This window comes from Perognathus longimembris, chromosome 21, assembly GCF_023159225.1.
Source record: "Perognathus longimembris pacificus isolate PPM17 chromosome 21, ASM2315922v1, whole genome shotgun sequence".
Lineage (NCBI taxonomy): Eukaryota > Metazoa > Chordata > Mammalia > Rodentia > Heteromyidae > Perognathus > Perognathus longimembris.
In genome coordinates, this window is record NC_063181.1 from 37,632,573 (window position 1) to 37,653,458 (window position 20,886).

The 20,886-nt window shown below is 51.9% G+C and overlaps 1 protein-coding gene across 3 annotated transcripts; it reads left to right on the forward strand.

Annotated features, from left to right (window-relative positions):
- Positions 1–3,240: 3,240 nt before the first annotated feature.
- Positions 3,241–12,359, forward strand: Dusp26 (dual specificity phosphatase 26). 3 transcript variants are annotated; one of them, XM_048330485.1, is made up of 4 exons: positions 3,241–3,472; positions 5,284–5,571; positions 7,408–7,622; positions 11,554–12,359. In XM_048330485.1, exons 2-4 carry the CDS (start codon positions 5,351–5,353, stop codon positions 11,751–11,753), a joined length of 636 nt encoding a protein of 211 aa, XP_048186442.1. In that variant the 5' UTR covers positions 3,241–3,472; positions 5,284–5,350; the 3' UTR covers positions 11,754–12,359. The 3 variants fall into 3 exon arrangements, with proteins under 3 accessions (XP_048186442.1, XP_048186443.1, XP_048186444.1); XM_048330486.1 differs by lacking the exon at positions 3,241–3,472 and adding an exon at positions 5,062–5,127; XM_048330487.1 differs by lacking the exon at positions 3,241–3,472 and having other exon boundaries at positions 5,282–5,571.
- Positions 12,360–20,886: the final 8,527 nt, after the last annotated feature.

A 20,886-nucleotide genomic window follows, 5' to 3' on the forward strand; every position in this document is an offset into this window, starting at 1 on the left:
AGAGTTGTTCACACTCATCTGCTGCTGCCTGACAGCGGAAGCCTGCAATAGAGCTTCAGCACTGGCAGAGAATCTCCTCCCTCCTCTCCCCTCCCCTCCCCTTTCTCCTCTCCTCCTCTCTCTCCTCCTCTCCTATTCTCTCCTCTCCTCTCCTCTCCCCTCCCCTCTCCTCCTCTCCTTTCCTCCTCCCTCCCCTCCTCCCCTCCTTTCCTCCCCTCCCTCCCCTCCCCTCCTCCCCTCCTTTCCTCTCCTCCTCCCTCCCCTCCCCTCCTCCCCTCCTTTCCTCTCCTCCTCCCTCCCCTCTTCTCTCTCCTCTTCTCCTCTCCCCCTCCTCTCCTCTTCTCCTCTCCCCTCCCATCCCTTCCCCTGCCCTCTCCTCTCCCCCCCCTCTCTCTCTCTCAGCTTTTCACCCCATTGTTAGGCAGTCTCTATACCATTTATGTCACCTCACAGCCCTTCTCCTCAGCCACGTTTCCCCCCTTTTTGGGTAGCACTGGTGTTTGAACCCAGGACCTTGTTTGTGTTTACTAGGCAGGCACTCTACCACTGAGCCACACCTCCTACTTTTTTTTTTTGCCTGAAATGGGGCTTGAACTCGGGAGCTTGTTGTTCTCACTTGGCTTTGTCACTCATGACTGTCACTTACCACCTGAGCCAAGACTTTAGCCCTCACTCCGTACCCTGAATCAATAGAAAAATAAAAAAGTAATCCAATTCCAGAAAGTTTGAAGACAAATAGGGCACTGATATGCCCAGAACCCTAACAGGGAGAGCCATGGAGCAGATCCCATGTTTGCAGCATTCTAGTCAGGATTCAAAGTTCTTAAGAAAGCTGGGCTCGCCTCTCTGGGGTTCTGGAGATGGCTTGAGGGTTCTCCTTGCAGGCCTCTCTCTCTCTCTCTCTCTCTCTCTCTCGGTCTTTCTGATGCTGGGGGTGAAGCTTTGTCCAACAGTCACAGGCACCTCACAGCTTTGAGAATGACAGAATCAAGCATTCGCAGTACAGACGGCTCCAGGCGAAAGAAGGGAAGGAATACGGGAGTCCAAGACTCCAAGACAGGAGTCTAAGGCGCCTGTCACTGCAGCCCTGGGTCACCAAAGGAGCAACAGAAAATACCCACCAGTGCTTGTGAGGCACAGAACTGACCGTGGTGGATTGCGGATTGAGGACAAACTGGAAGAGTTCAAGGAAGGGGAGAAAGTGAGATGGCCTGAACTTTGGGAGCAATATAGTACCAAGGAGCCAGGTGTTCTTTGATAGTAATGAGAACTTGCTACACAGATCTTGAGCTAGGACCTGGCTTTATGAAATATTATCTGGTAAATGGATTAAGAACTGCCAGGATTCCTTCCTTCCTTCCATCTTTCCTTCCTACCTTCCTTCCTTCCTGCCTGCCTTCCTTCCTTCCTCTTTCCTTCTTTCTTTCTTTCTTCCTTCCTTCCTCCCTTTCTCCCTGTTGTGCCAAGTCGCAAGACCACCACCAAGAAGACCACCGAGACTCAGACATTCCCAAATGCAAAAGCAAGGCTTTATTCAAGCGAGCTGCAACTCGGGCCTCGTCCTACCCACTGACACAGCGGAGGTTAGGAGGAAGCCCCAAGCTGCGATTACACAGGGCTTATAAAGGCAAAAACAAAGTTACAACAATCAGGTGTTCAAGCAAGCAAGATTAGGATACAGGTACAAATCTGATTGGCTCAGGGTTCGAGGCACCCCAGGGGTGGTCAGAGTTAAGCATTCCCAGCGGTTAAAGTTCTAGACCGACTGGGCCCTAATGGGCTTATCCTGGGTCTGCTCACAGGGCCTGCTTATCTCAGGTTCACATGGTAAAGTGGGGTTCACGTGGTAAAATGGGGTTCACGTGGTAAAATGGGGCCTGACTTCAAAGTCTGGCACTTCATCCCTTTCTTTCTTTCTTTCTTTCTTTCTTCCTTCCTTCCTTCCTTTCTCCCTTTCTCCCTTTCTCTCTTTCTCTCTTTCTTTCTTTCTTGTACCAGTCCTGGAGCTTCAACTTAAGAGTCGGACGCTGTCCCTAAGCTTTTATGCTCAAGGCTAGCAGTTCATCATTTGAGTCACAGCTCTATTTCTGGCCTTGGGGTGATTAATTGGAGATAAAGTCTCAAGGACTTTCCTGCCTAGGCTGGCTTCAAACCAGGATCCTTAGATCTCAGTTCTCTAAGTAGCTAGGGTTTCAGGCCTGAGCCCCCAGCTCCTGGCTGAACTGCCAGGATGTCTGCCTATGAGTTAGCCATTTCAGAATGGGGGGAAGAGAGGCACCTGTGATGTGGGCAGAAAGAGCTACTTGAATAGACTGAAGTCTCCCTGGAGCGTGGCTTCCGGGCTGACTCCAACGGATTAGCAATACATTAAATGCCCCTGGTGTGGGGATGCTGTGTGTTGAAGACCGGTGTTTGTATACTTGGGATAAGATGTGAGAGAAAATAAAGTTTCCTTTCTGATTTCATTTCCTTCGTGATCAATGAACACTAACAGTTCTGAATTGTTCTCTGGACCACTCAAGTTCATTGGTTGGTATGCTCATAAGCAAATAAGACAAAATATAGCAAAACAAAATTTTACCTGCGTTTCCACTTTGGCTAGAGTTCACCTGTTTTCATAGTTGGTAAATTTCCTTTCAGTCTTTTCCCCAGTGTGCATTACACATGCTTGAGACACACTTTTTTTACAGTCACACACATGGAGGGGCAAAGCTGCACCTTGTGCGATCTCTAGAAGGCTGACGCTCAGTCTAACTCAAGGGAAGCAGGTCCGAGAGTCTTTGGAGGTTCGTTCCCGCTCCTACCATGGGCTGCTTAATAAACAAATGCAGAATAACAGCTTTCCGGGGTGCAGTCGAGGGTGCTTTCCCGGGCTGGAGGATGAGGGGTGGGGTAGGTAAGGCCATCCAGAGTGCCATAGCCTGGAGCTCAGCGTCCGGGGTGCCTCCCTCGGTGGGTGGTGGGTGGGGGGTGACCGGGGCCATTCCCTGGCCTGCGCTTCAGTGGACGATCCGGCGCCCCAAAGATCGCTGGCCCGTGACCCATGCATGCAACGCGGGGCCCCAAGGTCGTTCCCTCTCGTGGGCTTCCCGGGTGCGCGGGGCGGGCGGGCCGCGTCCGTCCGTCCGTCCGTCCGTGTGTCTGTCTGTCCGGTGTGGATGGAGCCCCCCCCCCCCGGGGCGGGGCGCGGGGCGCCCACGCTGGCTCGCTGCGCGGCGGCTCCCCGCTCCCCGCCCCGGGTGTAGACGGCGGCGCCCCTGGCTGTGCGCTCGGCGCGCGCTGCGGGACCCGCCCGGCTCCCGTGCGTGGCTCACGGCTTAAAAATAGCTGCGGCTCGGCGCGCGGGCTCGGGCGGCTCGGGCGGCTCGGGCGGCTCGGGCGGCGGCGTTGCGGGAGAGCCATGGCCCTGGGGCGGCCTGCGCCGGCCGGGCTCCGCCGGAACTGAACGCAGCTCCCCGGGGCGCGCAAACAGGTAGGGGGGCCTCGGCCTGCCCCGGGGCGGGCGGGGGGCGCGCGGGCGATCGGCCGGGGCTGGGGTCCAGAGGAGGGGGGGGGACGGGCTCCCCGCTCCTCCCTCCCCCAGCGCTCGGGCGACAGCAGCCATGAACCTGTTACCCGCGGGGCGCGCGGGGAGGGGAGCCCGGCCCGGGGCCTCCGGGAGGCCGAGGAGCAGACTGGACGATGCCCAGGGGTGGGTGGGGGGTGGGGTGGGGTATCCCGGGGTGGAGGGAGGGTCTGCTCTCCTTCCCGCCTCCTCCTCCCGCGTTCCACCGGCGTGGAGGTGGCAGCATCAGTGGGGAGGAAAAGGTGGCTTAGGAAAAAAAGGGGTGCGGGGTGAGGGGGGGGCGCCCTCCGGACTTGGAGGAGGGAGATGGGGGGACAGAGGGGGTGTGTGTGATGGTGAGAAGGAGCGGGTGGAGGTCAGAGTGCTGTATCTCGGTGCTTCCTGTGACCCAGACTCAGAAAATAGTCATCGCAAATATCCCCAAAGGCCTGAACATGGAATCTTCCATCACTGAGTCGTGATCCCCCCCAAGCCCCTGCTGCTGGGGTCCTGACAGTGCTTCTCCCGGGGCTGCCCTGGCCCTGAGCAAAGGGGAGCCCTGGGCCCTGGGCCCATCCACCAAGATGGCCTCTCACGGGTGGACAGGCCACGTCCTGACAGCAGAGGCGGGGAGAGGAGTGGGAGGGAGGGGGAGGAGGGAGGGGGCCCACCCTCTCACACACGCCGGGGTGCTGGGGGGGGGGGGACCATCTTCCCCAGGCCTCTCACCGCCTTCGGGGTTGACCTTTGGCAGTGGGGAAGCGGCCGTCCACAGGTGCTGGGGCGCGCCAGGGGACTCCCCCCAGCTGGTCATTCTGATCTGGGAGCCTCGTGGGCCTGCAGGACCCTCGCCTCCTTCCCTTGTCCCTGCCCTGGCCTCCAGCCTCCGCCCCTCCCGTGTCCCACTCTGCTTCAGTCACTCTCGCCCTCAGAACCCCCACCTTAGAGATGAGGCCCCGGGCGCACAGGGAGCTCTTTCTACCTGTTGTGCGCACAGATGGGTGCTCCTGCCTTCCACTGACTCCCGGCCTTCCTTCTCCCCGTCCACCCGAATCCTTATGCCCACTTCCCACACGGGTTTAGCTTGGAGGATTTTAGGACAGGAACGGGTTAAGGTACTTCACCACTCGGGCACCTAGGAAGCAAGGCTGGCATGTGTCATGGCCCCAGCTGCCGTTGTTTACTGACAATTCCTTCTGGATGGGTCCAAGGCCCCTCCCCTCCTAGTGCCAGCTCCCTAAACTCTTCCCCTGCAGCCCCCCCCCACCCCCCAGGCAGATGAGACCCAGATTCTGGCTGGCAAAAGCCCCAGCCTTGTACACAGGCACTGAACTGGGCTGTGTGTCTGTCTGTCTGTCTGCCTGTGTGTCTGTGTGTCTGTGTGTGTCTGTGTCTTTGTGTGTGTGTCTCTGTGTGTGTATCTGTGTGTGTGTGTTGGCAGTATGGGTGGGGCAGTGGAGCAGAAACCCAGCAGCTGGGCAGTTCCCTCTCTCTCTCCGTAAACAAGTACATGTGACCCTTCCACCTCCTTGCCTGCCAGAGCCAACACGCTCAGAAGGAGCTGCTGCAGCTTGAAAAAGAAGGTAATTCTGGAGGCCCCCACCTAGATGGGGGGCCCGCCCCACCTGGCCTGACCTCTCCTGAGGAACTTCTCCCCCGCAGGCCAGGCCTCGCTGGCAGACTGCAAACAACTGCTCTGGGACTCACTCAAGTGTGTCTCCCACCCTCTCTCCTTCCAGCAACAGCTACCTGGTGACCCACCCCACCCTCGCCGCCACCACCCAACCAGCAGCTGCCACCTTTAAGATGTGTCCTGGTAACTGGCTCTGGGCTTCCATGACTTTTATGGCCCGCTTCTCCCGGAGTAGCTCCAGGTCTCCCGTTCGTACCCGAGGGAGCCTGGAGGAGATGCCCGCCGTGCAGCATCCCTTCCTCAACGTCTTCGAGTTGGAGAGGCTCCTCTACACGGGCAAGACTGCCTGTAACCATGCTGACGAGGTGTGGCCAGGCCTTTACCTTGGAGACCAGTACGTACCCGGGAGATGGGGACTGGGCCGAGGGTGTGTGTGAGAGACAGATAGACAGACAGACAGATGCTGACTTGCACTGTTCGTTTCCGCTGGAGGACTGAAGGGAGAGGCCTTTAGGGAGAGAATAGAGGCTGGAGGACTTGGGGGAATTTAGGCAGGATTATTGAATTACACAACTCCGGACAGAAAAAAAAACTCTGTTCATTTGTTATTCATTTAGCAAATGTCCAGTATTGAATGTCAGTGCTCTGGGAAAGGTGGTCCCTGGGACAGGAGTGGGAGGTGGGACTCTGGAGTGGGGGAGGGGGAGCGGGGGGGTCGCATGACGCTGGGTCCTCCAGAGACCACGCAGAGCCCAGTGTGCAGAGAGGTTGCAGGTGGGGGCTTTGAGACGAGCAGCACAGGAGGACAGCGTTCATGAAGGTGGATCATTTTGTGCACACACTCTTAGCCTTCATAACGGCCTCACAAGCAAGGTAGGAGTTCTCCTGCCTCACGCTTCCCAGGTTACACCTGAGAATGCTGACGCCCAGGAAGTTGTGACTGGCCCAAGTTCGTATGTGCCATCATACATAGCGGAGTCAGGATCTGGATGGCTGAGTTCAGTGCTCATTGGTCTTCAGAAGTTTGCCCTGGATAGACTATTCATGCTGATATCTGACCCTTTGGCCTACCCAAAAGCTGAGTGGGTATGGGCTAGATAGACATTTGGAGGTGACATTGAAAAATAAGATAAATATGAGCCATTGAATAATAGTGAAACCAAGGAGGATTCCAGATGTCAATGAGCTTACAAAGAAATGGGGGAGTTTGGTGTGGGAACCATTTAACCTCAAGATTGGCAGGAAATCAGATAGGTTGATGCATGCCTGTAATCCCAGTAACTTGAGAGGCTAAGAAAGGAAGATCTAATGTTCCAGGCCAGCTTTGGCTCCCTAAAGAGACTCTTCTCAGACAAACAGCAACAACTGAAAGCTAAAGAATTCTAGCGGGGTAGGGGGCTGGGAATGTGGCTTGGTGGTAGAGTGCTTGCTTACCACGCATGAAGCCCTAGGTTCAATCCTTCAGTACCACAGAAATAAAAAATGGTGGAAGTGGTGCTGTGGCTCAAGTGGTAGACCACTTGAGTGGTCTTGAGTACAGTGAGGTTTAAGGATAGTGCCCCAGCCCTGAGTTCAAACCCCTGGCCTGGTAAGAAAAAAAAAAAAAGATAAGCATATGTGGTACTCCTATGAATATTGTCAGCCACACCCATCAGCCACACCCAAGCCTGCACAACAGTCTCTTCTCTCTGCTTTAACACCCTGACAACAGGAAAATTGCTGTACTCGGGCATTCCAACTCTCCAGCTAGATCCACTGAGAGTATAAAATTAGTTGCATGAAACTGGGATTTCCATCCTTTTGTCCTTCTGCTATCTCCAAGCACTGGAGATATTGTCTCATGGCTATTTTCACCCCATCCATTAAGTCTTCTCACTTTTTTTTTTTTTTTTGGTGCCAGTCCTGGGGCTTGAACTTAGCTCTCTACCTGTTGAGCCCCAGCTCCACTTCCAGAGTTGTGGTGCTTAATTTGAGATGAGAGTATCACAGACTTTCCTGCTCTGGCTTTGAACCGCAATCCTTAGATCTCAGCTTCTTAAGTAGGTAGGATTACAGGCATGAGCCACCTGTATTGGACATAAGTCCAAATAGGCTCACAGGGTGGGAGGTGCTACCCTCCTTTCTCCCTTCTGGGGAGTCAGGAGGTACCGTGGGGAATGGAGGCCAATGATGGAAACTAAGCCCAAAGCTTCCCTGACCCCTGATTTCTCCCCCCTCCCCCCCAACACAGGGACATGGCCAACAACCGCCGTGAGCTCCGTCGCCTGGGTATCACCCACGTTCTCAACGCCTCCCACAACAGGTGGCGGGGCACGCCCGAGGCCTACGAGGGGCTGGGCATCCGCTACCTGGGCGTGGAGGCGCACGACTCCCCTGCCTTCGATATGAGCATCCACTTCCAGACAGCCGCCGACTTCATCCACCGAGCGCTGAGCCAGCCAGGAGGTAGGAGGGAAAGCAGAAGGGGAGAGAGCTGGCGGTGGGGGGGTGGGGGGGAGGGGGGGGAGGGAGACCTGGAGTTGATGAGAAGCCACAGCGTCAAGCATGGAGAGAGATGGCAGCAAGAGGGCAAAATATTCCAGTAGAATGTTAAGGGAAGTACACTGTTCTCTTAACCATTGTTAATCAAGGCAATACAAGAAAAAGACAAGGAGGAACCAAGTGCTGGGGGCTTCCGCCTGTAATCCTAGCTACTCAGGAGGCTGAGATCTGTGGATCATAGTTTTAAGCCAGCCCGGGCAGAGAAGTCTGTGAGATTCCAACCACCAAAATGCTGGAAGGGAAGGTGACTCAAGTGGTAGAGCTCCAGCCTTGAGCCAAGCAAGAGTGGGAAGCCCTGAGTTCAGGCCCAGTACCAGCACACTCAAAAATCAGAACGAAAAAATGCGTTCTACATCTTTACAGTGTAACAGCTGGTAATGTAGCATTTGCTTTGTATTCATTATAAGTCATCTAGAAATGATTAAAATGATTTATGGGAAGATGTACAGGGTTGCATGTTCATATTATAGCCTTTTATATACAGGGATTTGAGGTATCCACTAATTTTGCTATCTGCTGGCGATCCTGGAACCAATCTTTCCCAGTACCAAGGAATGAGCATATAGGTAAATAATAAATGAACCAGGAGACAGAGGCTTATGCCTATCATTCTAGCTACTCAGGAAGCTGAAATCCAGAGGATCACAGTTCAAAGCCAGCTCCAGCAGAAACGTCCTATAAGACTCCACCTCCAAAGTAGGCAGCAAAAAGTTGGAGATGTGGCTCAAGTGGTAGAGTGTCAGTCAAGCAAGCAAGCTCAAGACCCAAGTTCAAACCCAATACCAGCAAATACTATATATATTTTTTTCTACACTATATGCATATAATGGTTTATGTATATATAAAATGGCTGAGGGCTGGGAAGGTGGCTTAGTGGTAGAGCACTTGCCTAGCATGCATGGAGCCCTGGATTCAATTCCTCGGTTCCACATAAACAGAAAGAAAAAAATGGCTGTGAGAAACTGCAGGTAGGAATGTAAGAGAGCCAGGAGTGGTGGGTTAGCTACTTGGGAGTCTGAAGTAGGAGGATTTAGTGAACACAGGAGTCTCAGGTCAGCCTTGGCAAGATAGAAAGATCTATTTTCAAAAAACAAGGAACATCATGTTTGTTGGTTATACATGTTTGGAATGTCATGAAAAAAAAAAAATCAAAGAAGGATGGGATGGGCTTGACCTAGTGGTCAAGTGCTTGCCTAGCAGGCATGAAGCCCTGAGTTCAATTCCTCAGTACCACATACACAGAAAAGGCCAGACTAGACTTGAGCACAGAAAGGCTCGGAGACAGAGCCCAGGCCCTGAGTTCAAGCCCCAGGACTGGCAAGGAGGAGGAGGAAGAGGAGGACAGGGAGACTGAAGACAGGCCAGGTTTAACTCAAGAGTGTTTCCTATTGACACACTCAGAAAAATATCAACTGAGGGCTGGGAATGTGGCTTAGCGGTTGAGTGCCTGCCTTGCATGCATGAAGCCCTGGGTTCCATTCCTCAGCACCACATATATAGAAATGGCCAGAAGCGGAGCTATGGCTCAAGTGGTAGAGCTAGCCTTGAGCACAAAGAAGCCAGGGACAGTGCTCAGGCCCTGAGTCCAAGGCCCGGGACTGGAAAGGCAAAGAAAAGAAAATATCAAGTGAAAGTTCATGAGGGGCCTGGCTGGGCATCAGGGTGGGTCTCCACGAACGCTCGGCTGTGTGGCTGTGTCGCTGCGTCTCTGTGTCTCTATGTGGCTGTGTGGCTGTGTCTCTGTGTGACTGTGTCTCTCTGTGGCTGTGTGGCTGTGTCTCTGTGTGGCTGTGTCTCTGTGTGGCTGTGTCTTTGTGTGGCTGTGTGGCTGTGTCTCTGTGTGGCTGTGTCTTTGTGTGGCTGTGTGGCTGTGTCTCTGTGTGGCTGTATGGCTGTGTTGCTGTGTGGCTGTGTGACTGCTTGGCTGCATGGCTGTGTCGCTGTGTAGCTGTGTGGCTGTGTCGCTGTGTAGCTGTGTGGATGCATGGCTGCATGGCTGCGTGGCTGTGTAGCTGTATGGCTGTGTCTCTGTGTGGTTCTGTGGCTGCTTCACTGTGTGGCTGTCTCGCTGTGTGGCTGTGTGGCTGTGTCACTGCATGGCTGTGTCGCTGTGTGGCTGTGTCACTACGTGGCTGTGTGGCTGCGTCACTGTGTGGCAGTGTCTTTGTGTGGCTGCGTGGCTGTGTCTCTGTGTGGCTGTGTGGCTGTGTCTCTGTATGGCTGTGTCTCTGTGTGGCTGTTTCTCTGTGTGACTGTGTGGCTGTGTCTCTGTGTGGCTGCGTGTCTGTGTGGCTGTGTGGCTGTGTGGCTGTATGGCTGCGTCTCTGTGTGGCTGTGTGTCTGTGTGGCTGTGTGGCTGTGTCTCTGTATGGCTGTGTCTCTGTGTGGCTGTGTCTCTGTGTGGCTGTATGGCTGCGTCTCTGTGTGGCTGTGTGGCTGTGTCTCTGTGTGGCTGTATGGCTGTGTCTCTGTGTGGCTGTGTCTCTGTGTGGCTGTGTGGCTGTGTCTCTGTGTGGCTGTGTGGCTGTGTCTCTGTGTGGCTGTGTGGCTGTGTCTCTGTGTGGCTGTGTCTCTGTGTGGCTGTATGGCTGTGTCTCTGTGTGGCTGTGTCTCTGTGTGGCTGTGTGGCTGTGTCTCTGTGTGGCTGTGTGGCTGTGTCTCTGTGTGGCTGTGTGGCTGTGTCTCTGTATGGCTGTGTCTCTGTGTGGCTGTGTCTCTGTGTGGCTGTGTGGCTGTGTCTCTGTGTGGCTGCGTGGCTGTGTCTCTGTGTGGCTGTGTGGCTGTGTCTCTGTGTGGCTGTGTGTCTGTGTGGCTGTGTGGCTGTGTGGCTGTGTCTCTGTGTGGCTGCGTGGCTGTGTCTCTGTGTGGCTGTGTGGCTGTGTCTCTGTGTGGCTGTGTGTCTGTGTGGCTGTGTGGCTGTGTCTCTGTGTGGCTGTGTGGCTGTGTCTCTGTGTGGCTGTGTGGCTGTGTCTCTGTGTGGCTGTGTGGCTGTGTCTCTGTATGGCTGTGTCTCTGTGTGGCTGTGTCTCTGTGTGGCTGTGTGGCTGTGTCTCTGTGTGGCTGCGTGGCTGTGTCTCTGTGTGGCTGTGTGGCTGTGTCTCTGTGTGGCTGTGTGTCTGTGTGGCTGTGTGGCTGTGTGGCTGTGTCTCTGTGTGGCTGCGTGGCTGTGTCTCTGTGTGGCTGTGTGGCTGTGTCTCTGTGTGGCTGTGTGTCTGTGTGGCTGTGTGGCTGTGTGGCTGTGTCTCTGTGTGGCTGCGTGGCTGTGTGGCTGTGTGGCTACGTGGCTGTGTGTCTCCCCCCTGTTCTCTGGAGCCCTCGCCCCTTCACCAGGGCTCTGCACTCCTGTTTTGCTGTTGTTGCTGCTGCTGTTGCTGTAGATTGACTCCGAGCCTTGCTGGTGCGAGGCCCGTGCTCTGTCCCAGCCCCGCGCCTGCAGACACTAGGAAATGGAACAAATCTGCGGGCATTGCTGCTCTCCAGGCACCTCTGCGCACCTGTCTTGCTTGTCTTTTCTTCTCTTTTCTTTTTTTTTCCCCTTGTGCTGAGGCTTGAACTCAGGGCCTGAGCACTGTCCCTGAGCCTCCTTGTGCTCAAGGCTGGCACTCTACCACTTGAGCCACGCTGCCACGTCAGGCTTTTTTGAGTAATTTATTGGAGTGAAGAGTCTCACGGGGCCTTTCTGCCCCACATGGCTTCGAACTCCAGTCCTCAGAGTCCAGCCTCCTGAGAACCTCGGATTACAGGCCTGAGCTACCTCCCCCCACACACTGCTCCCCTGTCCTGGTTCCCCCCCCTCCCCCGACCTCATCTTAGGTGTCTCTTTGTCTCCCCCCAGGGAAGATTCTGGTGCACTGCGCCGTGGGTGTGAGCCGCTCGGCCACCCTGGTGCTGGCCTACCTCATGCTGTACCACCACTTCACCCTGGTGGAGGCCATCAAGAAGGTGAAGGACCACCGAGGCATCATCCCCAACCGCGGCTTCCTGAGGCAGCTCCTGGCCCTGGACCGCAGGCTGCGGCAGGGGCTGGAGGCGTGAGCACGGAGGAGGGGAGGTCAGCCCGGCCGGTGGGGGGAGAGGAAGAGAGAGGAGGCCCAGTGGTTCTTGCCTGGTGGCTGGAGATCGAAGCCCCCCCCCCCCCCGTCACCGTCGCTCTTTGGGGAGAGGGCTGGGGGACCGTGCAGAGCCCTGATCAGGACAGGAAGCAGCCGGGTTCTCGCTGGAAGATGGCCCTGGGGTTGGAGCACGGCTGAATTCCAGCTAAAATCCGCCAGGTGGCTTTTAGTCCCTTCCCTTGTGCTTCATGTTCACACTGTTCCCTTCTTCCACTTAGTAAGACAAAAGGGGGCCCCCTCTGCCCTGTGCCTGGGCAGCGAGGCAGGGATGGGCGAGCACCTGGGGAGCTGGGGGCGGGGAGGGGGCAGTTGTGTGGAAACCGCAGCTTCACGGCAGATGGAGACACGATTTGGGGGGAAAGCCTCAATGCCAGAGTCTTGTTACCCCGAGTACAGGAAGAAGAGCTGGGGGACGGCCGCCCTGGTACCCATAGAGCATCTCTGCGCTTGGGGGCCTGGGAGGTGTTGGATGGTCACTTGCTCGCTGGGTGCAGGGATCTGGAGATCAAATAAAGAGAGTGGAAAAGAAGAGCGTCTCCTCGTGTCACTGACAGTTTAAAGGCTTCTGTGCACGTCTGCTGGGAACCCCAGCCGTCTGTGATGTCACCCTGGTTTCTGAGCCCCTCATTTCTGTGATAAACTCCATCACCAATTCTCAAGGAGCCCTATGAAATCTTGAGCTGTTATTTCCAACGAGTCCACAAAGAGGCAGCAGAGGACCAAAGAAGAGCTAGCCTTCAGCCACTGCGTAGAACAGATCCTTCACTCCCAGACCAACAATAGATCTGTGTCCACAAGTCCTCATTCTGAGGAGAAAATAGACTACCAATTCTTAAATTCACTTAGCCCAAAATCTCTTATATTGCTGTGTCTCCCCCCTCCTCCTCCCCCCACCCCGTGCCAATGTATTTCACTTTCTGGAACAAGATGATTCAATCAGATAATCCTCATAGTTCACTCAGAGGAATTTAATTCCATGTCCTTAGTAAGCTTCATCAAAAACTGCACTTAGCCAGATGCCCATAGCCACACCTGTAATCCTAGCTACTCAGGAGGCTGGGAGCTGAGGACCGCAGTTCAAAGCCAGCCTAGGCAGCCTAGGCCATGTGCTTTTATCTCCAATTTAAAAAAAAATTTAAAAAAAGGAAGTGGTATTGTGACTCAAAGTGGTAGAGAGCACTAGCCTTGAGCTGACTAGCTCAGGGGCAGCACCCAGGCCCTGAGTCCAAGCCCCATGATGGACAAAAACGAAAAACACAAAAAACTGAGGGCCTGGGAATGTGGCCTAGTGGTAGAGTGCTTGCCTACCATGCGTGAAGCCCTGGGTTCGATTCCTCAGCACCACATGAACAGAAAAACTTGGAAATGGCGCTGTGGCTCAAGTGGTAGACTGCTAGCCTTGAGCAAAAAGGAAGCCAGAGACAGTGCTCAGGCCCTGAGTCCAAGTCCCAAGACTGGCAAAAAAAAAAATAATAACACTGGACCTAATGGCTGGTGGTTATTATGCCACCTGTCTAACTGCTACGCATCCCTCCATATGGAACAAGAGGTAGAAGGGAAGTGAAAAGTAAGAGGAAAATTGCTTAGGTATAAATCCCATCTCTGCCTTACACCTGCATCATGCACTTGTGGTACAATGGTGGTAGGACACCTGGACAGTCTGACCGCCTGGGTGCCTGACCTGGCCAGAGTTCACACCCATTACAGGAGCTGTGCAAGTCACCAATCTATCAACTGCCAATCCACTTACTGGAAGTAGCTATTTCTATGTGATATTATCATCTAATCAGATGAGGGGTTTATACTGTAATATATGAAAGATCCAGGTTCAATCTCCAGGAGAGAGAAAGAGACAGACAGACAGACAGAGAGATTTGATAAGCATTCATTCGCTTGCTCTGTCCTCCTCCTGGTGTGAAGCCAGCTCTCCTGGTTTTGTTCTGTCCTACTTCCAGCCTAATAGCTCTGTTTGTTCCAAACAGTCTGTATTTGTCATTTTTCTGGCTTCCTCAATAGCTCAGCCAAGCCTGTCCATCCCTTCCTACTTACAGTACCCAGAACTCCAGATCTCTCAGAATTTGCAAGTCTCCATGCTCCAGGCTAGATTTGTAAGACAGAAAGCCAGAAGTCTTATTGGCTATGGACAAAAGGTAGTCACTGTTGGTTGAAGGACGGATTTAGCCACGGGACAGACTGAAGCCTTGAATTGCAGTGTTGATTCTCATTAAAATAGGTCTATCCCTGATCAGAATCGTGATCCAAAGGACTTTAAGGATAACTAAAAAGAATTCAAGGGCTGAGGCTATAGTTCAGTGGTAGAGCTCTTGCCTCCCATACATGAGGCCCTGAAAAGAATAATAAGTCAAAAGTAACTCAACCCCTTAGAAGAACTCACTGTAACTACCATTATACCAGTACAGCATGTGGTAGATTTGTCATCTCTTTCTTTGTCTTTGTGTAAGACATGTACTACTGCTATGAAAGGTTAATAATCACACTGCAATTTGCTCAGTTGGAATGTGTCCTAGACTCTATTCATGATAAATAACTTGAGAATTTAATTCTAACTCCCAGTAGGGAAATAGAGCTACTAAATTATATTTGATCTAATCCAAGAACAGACTTCAAGATTATCTTCTCAGAGCAGTATATATAGTGTGTGTGTGTGTGTGTGTGTGTGTGTGTGTGTGTGTGTGTGTGTGTGCGCGCGCGCATGCGCGCAGGCGTGCACAGGTTCTGGGGCCTGGACACTGTTCCTGAGCTTTAGTGCTCAAGGATAGTACTCTACCACTTCGAGCCACAGCTTCACTTTGGGCTGCTGGGGTTAATTAGAGATAAGAGTCTCTTGGTAGCCAAGTGCTGGCGGCTCCCATGCATAACCCTAGCAACTCAGGAGGCTGAGATCTGAGGATCACAGTTCAAAGCCAGCCCAGGCAAGAAAGTTGGTGAGGGGCTGGGAATATGGCCTAGTGGCAAGAGTGCTTGCCTCCTACACATGAAGGTCTGGGTTCGATTCCCCAGCACCACATATATGGAAAACGGCCAGAAGGGGCGCTGTGGCTCAAGTGGCAGAGTGCTAGCCTTGAGCGGGAAGAAGCCAGGGACAGTGCTCAGGCCCTGAGTCCAAGGCCCAGGACTGGCCAAAAAAAGAAAAGAAAAGAAAGAGGGGACAGGGGGGCTGGGAATGTGGCCTAGTGGTCCAGTGCTTGCCTAGCATGCATGAAGCCCTGGGTTCAATTCCTCAGCACCACATACACAAAAAAAGCCAGAAGTGGCGCTGTGGCTCAAGTGGCAGAGTGCTAGCCTTGAACAAAAAGAAGCCAGGGACAGTGCTCAGGCCCTAAGTTCAAGCCCCAGGACTGGGAGGAAGAGAGGGGGGAAGGGAGGGAGGGAGAGATGGAGGGAGGAAGGGAGAGGGTGGGGGAGGGAATGTCCTGGCTTTAAACCTTGATCTTCAAATCTCAGCCTCCTGAGTAGCTGGGATTACACGTGTGAGCCACCAGTGCCCAGCTATGTTTTATTATTTAGCAAAGCTATTTCTTAGCTTTACCCAGTCATATTCTGTCTTTACAGATACTCATTTAATCTCTGAAGCCCCATGAGAAGTAGGTATGTACACCATTGCTTAGGAACAGAGAGACAGAGATGAACTAATTTGCCCAAGGACATTCAAATAGTAAGCTAGAATTTAAACCTGGCCTGTCTAAGTTCAACATCATTCCACATTTTTCCCTCCAACTCCATTTCCAGAGAGGATGGCTGGACCTAAGATGTCCAGTAGAGAAAGATCTACTGACAAATAATTTCCCCCAGACCTTAAGATTGGCAACTCCACTTTCACTGGCTTTGCTCGTTTACTTTCAGAGATATCTGTTGATTGGAGATTTACCTCTTCTCTACAGACTGCCAGTCTTCTAAAGGGACCTATTTAGCCCAAGGGAAGAAGTCAGGGTCTATAGCCAGGTCATCACACAGACAGACACCGTGTCACTCTCCAGGAAGGCTTATAGCACAAGTCACACCTGGCACAAGTTAACCTTGTTTCTACTCACCAAAACTGAGATTCAACACCCAGCTTCTTCTATTCTAGTCCTGGGCAATTGGCCTTTTGCATCCGAGCAAAGGATCTTAAAAATCAGCCTGAAGAGATGTGGTCAGATGCTGATTTTGCCTCCAGGTGGTGGAGCCTCCACCCTCTCTGCCCTTTCTGCCCCTCCGTTCCTTTCTGGGTCCCTTCAGCCTTCTCTACCTCTGCAGCATTGACTCAAGCCCTAGAGGGAGGTGCGCCTGAGACCCTTTGCTGTCTCTGGGGAAGGAGAGGGACGTGTGTGCTTGGTCCCCTAACACTAACCCCAGCTGGGAAATGCCACAGGGAGCATCACTAAGAGAAATCTGCTGCTCCTCAGCCCTAGAGGAGTAGACGTTGCTGGAACAAAACAGGCCAGAATTGCACTGGCTCTAGAGGACTCTAGATTGCTGCTCCCAAGAGGCCTTGCTAGAAATAGATGCTGTAAAGAAAGGGAAACTTGGGGCTGGAGATATGTAGCTCAGTGGAGTCCTGGCCTGATATACATGAGGCACAGGGTTCCAGCAGCAGTAGTATACATACAAAAAGAAGGAAATTAGAGTACTGGAAGAAGAGCCACATTATAAATGCTATTCATCATAGATTTCTATATTTAGAACACTTTTTTTTGCCAGTCCTGGGTCTTGAACTCAGGGCCTGGGCACTGTCCCGAAGCTTCTTTTGCTCAAGGCTAGCAGCACTCTACCACTTGAGCCACAGCGCCACTTCTGGCTTTTTTCTGTGTATGGGGTGCTGAGGAATTGAACCCAGGGCTTCATGCATGCTAGGCAAGCACTCTACCGCTAAGCCACATTCCCAGCCCTGGAACACTTTTTGAGGTAGGTGAATAGTCAGAAGACTCAACATTTTTAAAGAAAATCCTTTTATATTGCTAATCCTTGCATCTGAATATGCCACTTTATTTGTTATATAATTGATTTTCTCTTGCTACAGCAAATCCCTAAAGCCAGATAGTTTAGAAAGAAAAGAAGCATCAGCTGGGCGCCAGTGGATCACACCTGTAATCTTAACTAGTTAGGAGGCTGAGATCTGAGGATCCTGGTTCCAAGTCAGCCCTGTCAGGAAAGTCCTATAGGACTCTCATTTCCAATTAACCACCAGAAAACTGGATGTGGGGGGGTTGGGAATATGGCCTAGTGGCAAAAGTGCTTGCCTCCCATACATGAAGCCCTGGGTTCAATTCCCCAAGCACCACATATACAGAAAATGGCCAAAAGTGGCACTGTGGCTCAAGTGGTAGAGTGCTAGCCTTGAGCAAAAAACAAAGCCAGGGACAGTGCTCAGGCCCTGAGTCCAAGGCCCAGGACTGGCCGGAAAAAAAAAAAAAAGAAAGAAAGAAAACTGGATGTGGCTCCATGCCTCAAATAGTACAGCTCTAGCCTTGAGCACAGAGAGGCTCAGGGACAGTACCCAGGCCCTGGATTGAAGCCCCAAGATCATGGAAGGAAGGAAGGAAGGAAGGAAGGAAGGAAGGAAGGAAGGAAGGAAGGAAGGAAGGAAGGAAGGAAGGAAGAAAGGAAGGAAGGAAAGAAGGAAGGAAGGAAGGAAGGAAGGAAGGAAGGAAGGAAGGAAGGAAGGAAGGAAGGAAGGAAGGAAAGAAGGAAAAGAAATCTCTTTAGATCATGAGACACAAAGTTCAAGATGTGATGGATCCAGTGGTTGGACCTAGAGCCAGGCCCGGTTGGCTGTCCGGTAACATGGTGGAAGGTGTCCTGGGGAAGCATGAGAGAGAGCATGGGATCACATGGTGAGACAGGAAGCCCACAGAGAGATTCAGGAGTCCAGGTTGGTTGTGGGTTTCGTTTGGTTGGTTTTGGTTTTCCTGTGCTAGCCCAAGAGCTTGAACGCAGGATGGGGGTACTGCTCCTGAGCTTTTGTGCTCCAGGCTGGTGTTCCCCCACCAGAACCACAGATCCACGTCCCGCTCTTTGGTGGAAAATTGGAGATAAGAGTCTCACTGACTTTCCTGCCCAGACTGGCTTCACACTCCAATCTTCGTGCATAACTAGGACTGCAGGCATGAACCGAAGGTGCCCGGGTTAGACTCCATCTCTTAACAGTCTCGCCACCTCTCAATATCGTGACAGCAAACTTGGGACCACACTTACAGAACCTGAATCTTTGGTGGACAAACTATATCTAAATCATAGCATCTGGCCAAAGGAATTTTGCAGATCAGATTAAAATTTAAGGGGCTGGGAATGTGGCTTAGTGGTAGAGTGCTTGCCTAGCATGCATGAAGCTCTGGGTTCAATTCCTCAGGACCACATAAACAGGAAAAGCCAGAAGTGACGCTGTGGCTCAAGTGGTAGAGTGCTCGCCTTGAGTGAAAGGAGCTCAGGGGCAGTGCTCAGACCCTTCGTTCAAACCCCAGGACTGGCCAAAAAAATTAACAGTCCAAGATTACATGAGTGCTGGTAGTTCACAACTGTAATCCTAGCTTACTCAAGAAGCAGGAGACAGAGATCTATGGATCATGGTTCAAAGCCAGCCCAGGCAGGAAAGTGCTTGGGACTCTTATTTCCAATAAACTACTCAGAAAAAGGCTGGAAGTAGTGCTGTGGCTCAAGTGTTAGAGCAGTAGCCTTGAGCAGAATAAACTCAGGGACAGATACAGGCTCAGAGTTCAAGGCCCAGGACAGGCTAATAATAATAATATCCAGGATTGCTACATGAGGATGGCTTATGCCTGTAATCCTAGCTACTCAAGAAGCTGAAATCTGTAGATCCAGGGTCAAAGCCAGCTCAAGGACAGGGCCCAGGGCCCAAATTTAAGTCCCAACACACACACACACACACACACTCACACAACTGTTCAAGACTGGCTGATGGTAGTGCTCAGTGGTAGAACATTTGCCCAACATGCATGAACCTGAGTGAAAACCACAGTAACACACACACACACACACTCAAATAGAACTAATCTCTCAGATGGGTTGAAAATTTGGGAACTAATGACTCATAATTTCAGAGAGAAGGGTTCATCTGGTAAGGACTCTGAACGGGGTGTGAGGCTGGAGCTTACAAACTGGTAGCCTGGGTGGAAAGTCCACCCCCGGAGTGGGTTTTGCTATTTTAACCACACTTTGATCAATGGAAAAGTTGACTTAAACTCATGGTTTCCCTGGGCTGGAAACGTGGTAGAGTGGTAGAGTGCTTGCCTAGCATGCATAAAGCACTGAGTTCCATTCCTCAGTACCACAAAAACAGAAAAGCTCAGAAGTGGTGCTGTGGCTCAAGTGGTATAGCACCTGCCTTGAGCAGACAGAGGCTCAGGCACAGTGCCCAGGCCCTGAGTCCAAGCCCCAGGACTGGCAAAAAAAATTGGGTGTCCAGTTTCTCTTAAAAAGTTGACAAATGGGGCTGGGGATATAGCCTAGTGGCAAGAGTGCCTGCCTCGGATACACGAGGCCCTAGGTTCGATTCCCCAGCACCACATATACAGAAAACGGCCAGAAGCGGCGCTGTGGCTCAAGTGGCAGAGTGCTAGCCTTGAGTGGGAAGAAGCCAGGGACAGTGCTCAGGCCCTGAGTCCAAGGCCCAGGACTGGCCAAAAAAAAAAAAAAAAGTTGACAAATGGGGGCTGGGAATATGGCCTAGTGGTAGAGTGCTTGCCTCGTATACATGAAGCCCTGGGTTCGATTCCCCAGCACCACATATATAGAAAAAAGCTGGAAGTGGCGCTGTGGCTCAAGAGGTAGAGTGCTAGCCTTGAGCGGGAAGAAACCAGGGACAGTGCTCAGGCCCTGAGTCCAAGGCCCAGGTCTGGCAAATAAATAAATAAATAAATAGAAAAATGAGTGTCCAAGATGAAATGTACTCTTTGCCTGACTTATGTAACTGTAATCTCTCTGTATGTTTATAATTACAATAATTTTTTAATATTTCAATATGGAAAACAAAATTATTTTAAAGTTGTAAAATGTGGTAGAGATGACAGCAGAATTGAAATTGCCATGGCTCTCGTATGAGCTGTCCAAGTATAGCTCCTGTGCTGTTGGTGCTCATAGTGTAAAGCAACAGTGGTGTCTACCACAGATCAGTCCCACAGCCTGATTCTTATCATTGCACATATGTTCTAAGCCTTATTCTCCAGCACTCCTGAAGATGTTGAATTATTCAGTATCTTTTACGTAATTTCTTTCTCTTGCTTACAAATAGAAAGCTTGCCTGACACATATTTCCAATCTTGCTTGTAATCAAATTAAAAATGTCCAAAACTCAAAATAAAAAATAAAGGTTGAAATGTGTGATAAACCCACATCCGTACACGCCTGAGGAGGATTGTCTCACTCAGAGGGTTGAGTGTCTGCTCTCCTCTTTACTTCTTCCTTTCTCTCCTTTCTTCTTTCCTCCCTACCTTCTCTTTCCTTCCTCCCTCCCTCCCTTCCTTCCTTCTCTCCAAATTTTTGGACACTACACCTGTTTCTCTCTTTAAGAAAATTTCCTTGTGAGCTGGGGGAAATGGACCACTGTGGCCTAATATCTTATCCAGAAATGTAAAAAAAAAAAAAAAAATCCATGTCCTGAGAAGTCCTCACTCGCCCACCTCCTCTGATTATCTCCCATTCTCGGTCTTGCTCCGCCGTTTCGAGGATGTTTTTAAGCTTGTGGGCGGTGGGCGCTGGCCATCTGGATGGCCCAAGATTTTTCACTCTGATTTGGCAGACATCAAAATTCCCATGAAGTATCTGAAGCCAGCATGGCTGCCCTGAGTCTTTAGGAAGGAATCTTGGAAACTAGATTCCCAAATCCCTGTCTTTGGGAAGCAAGGAGTCGCGTTTCTCAGCCACAAGTCACCAGACTAAAAGCAGACTAAAGAATGAAAGGATTCACTTCCGCCTAAGTCACTTGCCAGTGCACTATTCTGTGTTAGGAAACTCGGGGATTACATGAGGCCCAAGCGCCCTGACTCCTGAAATGTAGTCACAAACTGCATTTAAGGCTGACTGGGCAAGTGCCCGGTCTC